The sequence below is a fragment of the Rhododendron vialii genome, chromosome 4a (assembly GCF_030253575.1).
Source record: "Rhododendron vialii isolate Sample 1 chromosome 4a, ASM3025357v1".
Taxonomy (NCBI): domain Eukaryota; kingdom Viridiplantae; phylum Streptophyta; class Magnoliopsida; order Ericales; family Ericaceae; genus Rhododendron; species Rhododendron vialii.
Window position 1 is genome coordinate 39618310 of NC_080560.1, and position 12153 is coordinate 39630462.

The window sequence follows — 12153 nt, forward strand, 5'->3', positions numbered from 1 at the left end:
TGGTTTTGATGCCACACGGTTAAGAAAATTTATTTCTCCTTCCTGGAGCATTTACTAGTTTTGCTTGTAGTTGTATAGCCGTATTTGGATGGTAAATTTTTAGAAGGTTTGTGAAGGAAATTGAGATAAACTTATTCCCAGCTTCTTTATAGTAGCAATCAATTGCGACTATCCAAAAATATTCTGAACGGTCTGAATTTTAATAAAAAATTTCTAGAATTTTTTTCTGAAAAAGTTTCGTTAACATCCGGACAGTCCAAATATTTTGGACGACCGCAATTAGCGCCGTAAATAACTATTCATGGCTCCTATTTTCTCTATAGCATTATATGTGCCTTGATCATGAACTTGAAGAAGGATTGACAAAGATTAAATTTGACCGACACCCCTTGAGGTTTTTCTTAATATCGATACTTTTGTTTTTACATTGAACTGTACCCCTTAATTGCATTGGTCACCAGTTTTGACCATATTTCAATAATCTAGTCTTTTTTCCTCTATGGTTAAAGAAAAGAAAAGAAAGGGACACAATGTCTAACTATATATACTTTGATTTTGTCTCGAATGAATTTGGAGCATATCCTCGTTTTGGACTTTATCCCACGAGTATATTAATTTAACCAGTCTAACTAAGCCGTCCGAGTCAAATCTCCTTGTCTCATGAATTCGCACCTAACCTCCACGTGCATCCGGACACGCTGCACGTGAGGGAAGTGTTTATATTCCACCAATTGAGACCACAAAACAAAGATAAAAAAAAAAAAGAGAGGAAAACTCAGAGAGAGGAAATGAACAGAACCCGGAATTTTTTCGTAGAAATAATGCTTGCATTCATCCTAGATGATGCTCACACTTCACGAGGATCACATAGCGCTTGTTCGTTTGGGGTACTCAAACTTCTGCGCACGGTCTGTAATAAATTTTCTCTATCTCTCTCTCTTAACTCATTACATTTTAAAATCTCCCTCAAAACTCAAACCGAATTGAGTCATAACTCATAAGGCTCTCAAAAGTTGAAGTTTGAACACTCAATTCCCTGGGAAAGGAGTGTAGAAGTAAATCCCAATTTTGAGGCAGCAACGTCAAATACAAGAAGATTATCTTCCAATTGATGCGCTCCAATCACAATTGAAGTTCTTGGATTCAGCCCACCATCAACAAAGGCTAAACACACCACACCATGGCTTATCTGCGCCACCAAATTAGCCCCCTGAATTTCCCAGTACACATTGTTCTCGAGCACAAGTTTAAGATCCGGTACCCCCGGCCCGACCGGAGTATAGCCCAGAAACTCTGTACTGAAGCACTCCGAGAATGGCGCCACAGGCGCCACTTTGGACACGTTCATGGCTTCGAGCTCTATGCCAAATGTTTCAGCTACCACCTTGTATATAGAACTCTCGAGTACCATGTATGGGTTTACGGTACTAATTTTCGTTCCCCCGTAACCTTTCTTGTCAATTGATAGCAAGGTTTGGTTTAATCGAATCAGTTTACCATTGATCGTGATCGATGTGACGCGGATGAAGTACTCTGCTGATTGCTCGCCTTTCGGGACATCATCGGCTGTTGGCACCGGATTAACGTAGAGCTTGGTAAAAGCAAAGTATTTCGACACGTCTACGAGCTTGGATTTTTCGTAATTCGGGTAGAACGAATATGCAGGGGGATTGCCGAAAACTAGGACGCCGTTGGATTTCGAGGTGGACGGTAAGCACACGGCGAATTTCGGGCCAAATTTCGAAGAAAGCTGATGTGGGAGGCCAAGGCGAGTCCTTCCTAAACCAGCCATGCCTTGAACCCCAGTGACAAGGCCTTTTACTAGCCAAGTTTGCGAGCATCCGAAAATAAAGTTTGGTAGTATTACTGAATTTTGAATTGATATGACATCGGTGGCCACCTCGAAAAATCCCACCGTTCTTGTTACGGTGTTTTCGATACTGATCAAGCAAGAGTTGTTGTGGCACCCTGCATCGAAGCAGAGTAAACAGCCGAAGATGGGCATGGAGGTTGAACATGCGGCCGAGCCGCAACGAGGGGCCCGGTACGTGGAGGAGTTGTAGCCAGACTCGCAGTTCATCCATAGGTTCCGGCCGCCGAGGTCGAGGACTAGGGTTTTGGGGTAGAGAGGGGTACCTAGGTTCAAGTGGGTTAGGTATTGGAGAGTGGAGGAGTCTTTGGAGATTGGGAGGAGTAGGACTTTGGGTTTGGGAGAGTGTTGGGCTTTAGAGGGAGAAAGGAAGATGAGGAGAGAGAATATGAAAATTTGGTGGTGAGAAGAAGCCATGGTATGAGAAGTGAAGAAGTTGATGAGTTTGGTGGATTTTGCCTTCACAAGCTGTTGGCATTATATAGGAATAGTTAGCCAGAATCTCCGACTAACCCAGAATTTACATCAAACAAAATGTACAATGTGGATTCAAACTTAGAGACGGTTTGCACTAAAGCAGTGAGTATCCGGGCCGCTAATTACACGTACGTCGACTAATATTCGTGGCGGCCAATCCCATTACCCACCTACGTATTGTATAAGAAAACGAAAATGCTGGGGGACACGTCTCTCGGTCACTCTCTATACACTACTCCTATATCACAAGCAGTGGACTCTACACATCTGTGGGTTCCACTGCTTGTGAGAAAGGAGTGTCAGAGGAGTGACCGAGAGACGCGCCTGTAGCATGATTGGAAAAAATAAATAAATAAAACTGCCGAGATGTCCTTGCTTGGGTTGGCTGTTCAGGGTTCAATTTGACAAGCTTAAAAAGTAGTGAAGAAGATAATTGAATTTGGTGGATATTGCCTTGACAAGCTGTTAGGCATTATCTAGGAATAGTTGCCGGGATTTTAGTTCAAACAAAATGTACAATGTGGATTCAAACTTATTAGAGACGATTTTGGAGGCAGTGGGTATCTTTTAGCATTTTTTTATTTTATTTTGTCATATAGTATACATTAACGTGGGTTAGAAAGATGTTAGAATATTAGTCAACGGGAGATTCAGAGGCTATCCATAGTCCTGAACCTCAAATCTGCTCCTCATATGACTCGAACTCAGGTCACCACCGGGAAAAGAAATGAGACAACTAACTTGGAGAATTAATGATCTCCAAAAAAAATTGACTGCGAATGTAACCAAATTATATTTATAAAAAAAAAAAAAAGGACGAAAAAGATAGAAAATTAAGGAAAGAGTAGTCTTCAAAGTAAAGATGGTCCCAATGTAAATTATGGATGGAATTCCAGATGATAATGGGACAAAACTAGAATGCACAAAAGCAAAGTCCAAGATGAGGATACCTTTGGTTCTCCTACAGTGGACCCATGAATAATTTCAAGATAAGATTGGGACCATTATTTTGACTTCTACACTGAAAGCAAGCCCTGATACGTTTCTTTTTCCTCTTCACAGTCCTACATACTCCACAAAAATAGTTGACTGGCAACTAAAATATTGCAAAAAGCACCCCAAGGTTTTAACCAGCGGGAGCAGAGCATGGAATGATGCGTAGCAGAAATTGGGTCCAGCGATTGTGAATTGTTTAAAATTATTTTAGGCGTTGAAGCACCCAAAGTGGCCATAGCGTGAAGCGGGCAAAAATTCAGGCACAAAGCAATACATACGCATCAAGAATCGGCCAATAAATAGTTTTGAATTTGTTGTAGCAACCGTGCACTGGAGTGTTACAGTATCAGAGGACCGAAAAACTGCTACGTATATTTAATTCTACGAAAGCACCCCACTCCCAAACAAGAATATGAAGCTTTGGCCACTACATCCTCCACCCTGTTTCCTCTCGAAAACGCTTTTAACACTAAACTAAGGTAGGAAACGTCAATAAGATCACTGATTACTGATTAGATTTACGAAAGCTCAAAACTGCGACACTGCCTTATAGAATGCCGCTTATGCTTATGATTTTTTATTTTATTTTTACCAATATCGTATAAGTAGGGGGTTAGCGGGAGAGTTCTGAGTTAGGCCTCGTTCCAGAAACTTTCTTAAAAAATATACAGCTTATTTCACATTTTTAAACTCAAAATTTTTTTTTTTTGAGGGAGGGCAAAATGGTAATTTCACCTACCAAACTCACCTAAGCAATAATATAAATGAAAACCAAACTCAAAAATAATATAAATGAAAAATAATTTTTCAATTTTTTTTGCATCGTATAAAAGATCTCGATGAGATCTTTCAAACAAAATCCATATTGCATATTTTTATATTTCAATAAGTCCATAATTTTTTAGTTTGAAATTGTCTTCTTAAGAAATAAGAATCATTTTTGCGTTCTGGAACAAGACCTAGTCCACACCAAAAGCTGTCCATAGACCTAAATCCCTAGCCTATGCCAATGCTTGAACCTTGGTCTCCCTTGTAGGAGAACCAGGAGATAACGGTTGGGTTACAAGCCCTTTTGTTACTTTTGTTTATCGGTCTTTCTATTGTCAACCCAGTGGATTGACAATAAGCACACAAGAGAATAAGGAAAATACATATTTGTATTTTTTTTTTTTACACTTTTTAATATACATTCACACTTCTTATTGTCAGCTCAATGAGCTGATTTTAGATTTTTCCTTTGTTTATATATAAATGTTGCTCTCTCAAATTAAACTCATGAATAGCACATATTTTGGAATACAAAATCTCATAGAGTAGAATACAATATAGAAATCAAATTAAAACTATATGGGCCAATCAAGCCTAAATCAAATAAACTAAAAAAAATTAGCAAAAATGAAAAGACTTGAGTTAGGCTCAAATCTGAAAACTAGCTAGAATAAAAAGCATGATCACTGGTGAGCACGTAGCTCAAAATAAATTGTTTTGACCAAGCATTTTGCAGTCTAATTTGAGGGTAATTCTGCTAAATTTATAAAAAATTAAGTTGGTTTTGTCAAAAATTTGACGCAAAACTAATAAATGCGAAAAAAAATTCAAATAAAAATAAAATCAACTTAATTTCAATTTCTTATAAGATGGCAAAGACGAGTGGTACGATAGACTTTCGGTCCATGAAACTCTCCAGATTTATGGATGGGCAGATTTGACTACTGTGATTTTGGTAGGTGCGGTGGTGGTTATGCCAACAAATTGTTTCTTCAAAATTAATGACACCAGGCCAAGTCAACAAAGTACAGTAACCAACTGGGGCTCGCTCAGTTCGTCAGGATTCTTACATTTCACTAAAAGGTTAGGTATTCGAGTCTTTCCACTTGCGTATGAGTGTTTTTACCTTAGAGTGCTTTTCCTTCATTTCTTTATTTTTACCCTATATAATGGGCAGTTGAATGAGTTGTTGGGTTTGGTTATCTAATGAACTCTCACAATTGATGTAGTGTTCCGAATTTGTATTGTGTACTTCATATTTGATAGAAAAAATGATCTCTATTATCGATTGATAAAAAAAATTACAAAGTACAGTATTGGTGAGATTTTTTTTATTAGTGTATAGCATTTGATCGATGCGGGCTTTTTTGTTGTTTCGAGAAAGCGCAACTTTATACTGATAAAACCATATTAAAAATTGCGCAAACACCCCCCTTAACCCAATAAATTAGCACGGATGTCCAGATTTACGGATGTAATTTTCTATCATTATAGATCTTGTTTGATAGATCTCATTGAGATCTTTTAAACGGTGCAAAAAATTTTAAAAAATTATTTCTCATTTTCATTATATTTGAGCTTGAAATTTCACACTTTCTTTTTGAAAAAAAAGGTTTAAAAAGAAAGTAGAACGGCATCCCCCTTGCTACATGACGTGGGACCTTCTGTTTTTTTTATTTACCAATTTGAAGGTTGGTCCGTTAGTTGGTCAATCAGAGAAGATTGTTGTTTTTGTGTAAATTTTAATTATTAGAATTAAAAATTCACAGGAAATATATAGCAGCTTTTCGGAGAGAACACCTATCGGATGATTTGTAATATACGTACAACAATTTAAGATGATTATGTAATACAACTATAAATAATCTCACCTTGATCCGGTTTATTTCAAACGGTCTTGCTATTGTCTGCCCACTGAGCTGATGATAAACACACTAGAAAACAAGAAAAATACGCATTTCTATGTACTTTTTATATCTTTTAATACACATTCACACCCTCACTATTGTCAGCCCATTAGGCTGATTTTAGAATTTTTCTATTTCAAAAAAGAAATGGGTAAAGTCCACTTTGACCCCATGTGATTATCGTCATGTGCGGATATCCCTCTCATGATTCAAAATTGAGCACATAACATACTTGTAGTTTTGAAAATGTGTGGATAAACCCTTTGTCGTCATGTTTTGCATCCATATATAACGGAGGTGTATTTCACACGCCTCTAGAATATAATCTAAGTCGTTCATAATGTATTAAATAAATAATATAGTATCTCTGTAAAAAAATCATTTCAATCAGGCATCAATAACCCAATGATTTAATTTTTAGTAAATTCAAATTTGAAATTTTAATTTCATAACAAAATTGATTCGACTAAGAGCTTTTCATTTTTTGATTGACTTGAATTTTGGCATAGATGTAGTATTCGTCAAAATTTACAATATCAACAGTTGGATTCAATTTTTGATATAGGAGATGGTGTGATTAAATTTAAAAACGAAGAAGAATCAAGAGATATGATTAGGGTATATCAGTCTTTTAATTTTGTGTCTATTAATATGGATGAAAAACATGACAGCAAGGCATCTATTCGCACATTTTCATAACCACAAATAAGTTATGTGCTCAATTTTAAACCATAAAAGAATATCCGTACATGACAATAATCACAGGGTCAAAGTAAACTTTGCCCCAAAAGAAAGCCTACATTTGCTCTAGCTGAATATATGTACGTTTAGCCATTCTGCATAAACTCACTTCAGACTTAACATCAAGAGAGACTATCCGCGCGGCAGATACTTTAGGTTTCTATTTTTCGGGAAATGGACTGAAAGAAGAGACGACGATAAAAATGGATGCGATGAAGAGACGAGCATGGCATGCATGAGAGAGAGAGAGAGAGAGAGAGAGAGAGAGAGAGCAGGTAATGTGCATGACAAAAATAGGAGACAGTAATCCTTTACATCTTTTAACTCACACGGAGCCCGTAATTGTCCCAAGCTAATAAACGTGAAAAAGTAATACTCATCCTACTACATATGTGCACACTAGAGAGAGAGAGTGAGAGAGAGAGAGAGATAGTAAAACCTAGCTAACTATCCTGCCTCACGGGAGTGCAACATATGGCATTTAATATGAACCTAGTGGTACTTAGAGACGTGTATGTATCTTAGTATCTACCTACTTCGTAATTACTCTCTCTCTCTCTCTCTCTCTCTCTCTCTCTCTCTCTCTCTCTCTCTCTCTCCTATCACACTTGCCTATAAATAGAGGAAGAGAGTAGCAGCATGTGAACCATAAGAGATCAACTAAAAAGCTTTTCTCTGTTTAGGTTGTGGAAACAAAGCCAGCAGAAGCAAAAATGTCTCACATAGCTGTGGAGAGAAACCGGAGAAGACAGATGAATGACCATCTCAAGGTCTTACGCTCCTTGACCCCTTGTTTCTACATCAAGAGGGTACTCTCTCTCTCTCTCTCTCTCTCTCTCTCTCACACACACACACACAAACAAAGCCACACAACACCCAGAACAAAATTCTAACACCGTCCCTGAGAAAACTTGCTAATTAAATGTAAAATGCATTGCAGAATGTAGTGTTAACGGTACTACGTTTAACGGTCTTTACAACACTGCACTTCGATAGTATAGGGACAATGCATTTCGCGGCTTTATATATACGTATTGTGTGGACGATTATGGGCACACGTTTTAATTACGAATATGGTTTCTCTCCAATTGGATACACACCTTCCGATGTCACAACGCCAATTTCTATGATCCAATTCAATCATCTCCTAGGTTTATGTGCATAGATTTCGTCGTGGAAGTTATTAAAACAATGACGAATTTATTTTTTCGGCGCTAAATATAATCATTTAACGACGAAATTTAATTTTGTCATCAAATATACTTTTTTTCTTGTAGTGACAAAAGGTCAATTCCATGACTATGATCACGTGACTATGTCATTGTTGATTGCAAGAATTTAATAACATCAATGTCAGCCGTATTTCACAAATGATCTATCCGCATAGACCTAGAAGATGATTGGATTGATCCTCAAACCTTTGCGACGATTTAGACATATTTTTCAACGGGAGAGAAAGTGCGGAACCTTTTACATTCATATATCTAAGATTCTAAGTGCGATCTAAACTAAAACCTTAAGTTCTGTGATCATATGAAGGGAGACCAAGCATCAGTCATAGGGGGAGTAATAGAATTCATCAAGGAGTTACACCAAGTGCTACAATCTTTGGAGGCCAAAAAACAAAGGAAGAGCCTAAGCCCTGGCCCTGGTACTCCAAGTCCAAGGCCACTCCAACTATCTCCTCAAATTGATAATACCCCCCTCGGAATCGACCTCAATAAGGAGCTCGGAGGAGCTTGTTGTAACTCTCCGGTTGCAGACGTGGAGGCGAAGATTTCTGGATCGAACGTTAACTTGAGGACGATTTCTCGGAGGATTCCGGGCCAGGTTGTGAAGATTATCAATGTGTTGGAGAAGTTTTCCTTTGAGATTCTTCATTTGAATATCAGCAGCATGGAAGACACTGTTCTTTACTCCTTCGTCATCAAGGTACCTCCTATATTTTTATGATAATATCTACTTAGTACTCCTTCCGTCCACATTCTTTAGTCCCTCTTGAGAGTCCGAATCACTTTTCAATTGATTATATCTTGCAATCTATAATTTTTTAGGTGATTTTGAAAACATCGTTTAAAAGAGTTTATTAAGATCTATCAAATAAAATTCATATTAATGTAAGTAGTATTCCCAATTAAAATTTATAATTAGTTTTTATCCGGTTGGAATAGGACAATGGACAAAAGAATGAGAACAAAGGGAGTATTTTTGAAGATCCCCAGAGGAACATGTGGAGGAAAAGAATGATAATTTGGATGTAAGAACGTATTTATATGCATGTATATATAAAATCTTAGTAAGTAGTAAAGGTTAACAAAAATTTCACTACCTAATTCAAGATTGAAAATCTTTGTAATCTTTTTCAAAGATTTATATTTTTTTTTCTGATCAAATAAAATTACGAGAAGGTGATCCACACTGCATTAATAGGAAGCAGTACCATAAACTTACACCATAGATTGATCGATGCACCTTTGGGAATTTATATTAAAGTCATAACATTTATATAATAATTTACAACATCAAGAAAAATACTTATAGCACGGATATTAATGTTATGAATTCAATTTTGATGTTTTGAATATCTTATACGTGCGTATACACATATTTGTGAAACGATATTTTACGTATTGAGAGACAAGCAAATGAAGCCTTAAATATTGTCTAGAAAAAACTTCAAATGGTCATATGCTATCCATCGAAATGAATTAGAATTTGATAAGAAAATTAGCTGTTTTCTCTTTCCGTTGTTTCAAAACAAACTCACCAATCTTTTCTCTTACTTTCAAGACGGAAAAAAAAAAAGAAAAAAGAAAAAAGAAACCCCCCTTTTCAAAAGAAAAAAAATGGACCAAATAAAATAATTGCGAGTTGAGAAAATTTGCAAATAGCACTATCAAATAGCACCTCCCTGTGTGGAAGCTGGATGCTATGGTTACGGACTCATTCAATTTTCCATTGGATGTATTTTTCTTTTCCTTTTCATTTATTTTCTTGGCCTTTTACTTGCCTCAATCTTTGTGGCCTATACTTGGTCTCGTATCGATGTACCATTTGTCGAGTTTTTAATAAAATTTGTTGCCTATCAAAAAAAAAAAAAAATACCACCTATATGTGTTGTATCATGTGCACGGCAGGCTATCAACATGCATCACACATAAGGACTAAGGTGACACTTCGATACATGCATGGTGTGAGGTAGAATATGCATTATGGTAACAAGATAATATCTACTCGAGTTAATAAAATTCTTTTTTCTTATCTATCACCAAAAAAAAAAGAGAGAGAGAGAGAACGTCCTCATCAGAGGAGGATAAAATAAATAAATAAATAAAAAGAGGAAGCTATAGCATCTTTGAATCAACTAGATGGTGCAAAATATCAAAATGTGTGTCAAGCGATATCTGGGTTGGGGTCAAAGACTATCAGGTTGGGGTCAAAGACTATCAACAGCATTGTATTTTTCTCGTTTTGTATCAGTTAGACGATTAATTTAGCTTTGTCCAAGATATTTATGATGAATTCTGTATTGTAAGTACCGTTAAGTTTACATCAATACAACTTCTCGCTTTTGTCCAAAAAAAAAAAAAATGAAGTTGTCAAATCTTTACCAGTTTTTGCACTACATGCATGGTATATATGCTCACTTGCTAGCTCCTTGGTTGCCATATGATGAGGCCTTTAAAGAACGATAATGCCCATTTTTCCTTTCTTTTTCTTTTTGTGCTCAACATTTGTTTAATTATCTTTGCTAAAATGATTTATGGTCTATTTTCCAATTATAACTCAATTATGCATATTTTCTTTGGTTGATTATTTTTGGTAACAGATAGGGTTGGAGTGCCAGCTGAGTGTGGAGGACCTAGCCATCGAAGTTCAAAAAAGTTTCTGCTCCGACGAGGCTTATATCAACATGTAGAAGAAGCATATGGAACTATAGGTCTAATAGCACTTATCTTTACAATGGAAATTAGTGTTAATTTCCATTTCTCTAGTGAAACTATTAATTGTCAAACATTATGATTATAATCCAATCCAATCATAGGATATATTATCTACATGTTGCGGTTCTATTGGTACTTGCGTGCTCGATCGTGTGTCCATTAACATGATCATGTAATCGAAATGCACTTCGCTTATCTAATAATTCAAATAGTTGCATCTGTTCGATCTATCCCGTTATAGCTGGTCACACATACATTAACCTGATCCTGTTATGTTTTCTCCCTATATATCTAGATCTCTCTGTAACTGCGAGACAACTAGAGGTAGATTGGGGAATCGCATGGGCAAAGATAACTGGAGAATCACATGCATAAGAATACAGAGAGATATCATACTCCCTCCATCCGTTTTTGCTAGACCTTTTTCGCATAACATGCCTATCGTGTTGACAAAAACTTGTTTGTTTTTCGGAAAAATGCACTTTTTTCAAAATAAGACAAATAAACGGGGACGGAGGTAGTATGTAATTCTTCCTAAATAAGTAATTTCTTTGTCCAAACCATCTTAATCAAGAGATACTTAAAGATTCATCCTCAATCCGTACTCAACTTAAGTTTTCATCCTGGTCATTTCAAACAGTTATGATATCATCCCGATATTTTAAAAAATCCAAATCTACCCTTAGTTAAGCTGAAATGGAATGTATATATAGCACTGAATTTTGAGACCTAAACTTAATTCCACAAGTCCTTCCTGAAAAATAGCCTTTTTTTTTTTTTTAGGTCAAGCGGAATATCAAAATAGACTACGAAAGAGAGTACCACATTAGGGATACACACAAAGTCATAAGGACGATAACCTAAACAAAGTACCTATTGTTAATCTAACACCTGCCTGATATTCAGGCTATCTCTAAGAAAAAATTCTCTCATGGAGATGGGCATGTCCATAACTAAAACGAGTTCGTCTGTCTGTTCGACCCCCATTCTTGCGAGATGGTCTGCACATTGATTTGCTGATCGATAAGTGTGCTCGATTGGCGTGTTGGTCTTGGCCATGATGAAGTGGGCTTCGTTGATGAGCACACTTTGCGGGTGATTGCTTGGGTTCCCTTCCTTAATCAGATTGACGGCCGTGAGAGAATCAGATTCAATTGCCACGTTCTTGAGTTTCCTTTCCAGAATGATCTTTAGTCCTTTGTAGATGCTCCAAATCTCGGCTTCCAGGCTTGATGAAAAGTTCCTCCTTCCGTAAAATCCCATAATCCAGTCGCCTTTGTGATCTCTGAACAATCCACCAAAGCCTCCTCGTCCATTCATTTCGTACCAGCAGCCGTCCGTGTTGAGTTTGATGTTACCTGCAATTGGATTCACCCAAGATATTAGACATGCTTGCTGAGAGCCCATAATGAGGGGGGACTTGAATGCTTCCACAATTTCCCGAGAATAA

General features: G+C 36.9%; 2 protein-coding genes across 2 annotated transcripts; one reads left to right on the plus strand and one right to left on the minus strand.

Annotated features, from left to right (window-relative positions):
• Window positions 1-1006: 1006 nt before the first annotated feature.
• LOC131324016 (probable aspartic proteinase GIP2) lies at window positions 1007-2287 on the minus strand. The gene has a single exon (XM_058355846.1). The coding sequence runs from the start codon at window positions 2285-2287 to the stop codon at window positions 1007-1009; it is 1281 nt and encodes a 426-aa protein (XP_058211829.1).
• Window positions 2288-7413: 5126 nt separating this feature from the next.
• Window positions 7414-10725, plus strand: LOC131321660 (transcription factor MUTE). Its single transcript, XM_058352542.1, has 3 exons — window positions 7414-7568; window positions 8299-8691; window positions 10589-10725. The coding sequence occupies exons 1-3, from the start codon at window positions 7473-7475 to the stop codon at window positions 10676-10678; spliced, it is 579 nt and encodes a 192-aa protein (XP_058208525.1). The 5' UTR covers window positions 7414-7472; the 3' UTR covers window positions 10679-10725.
• Window positions 10726-12153: the final 1428 nt, after the last annotated feature.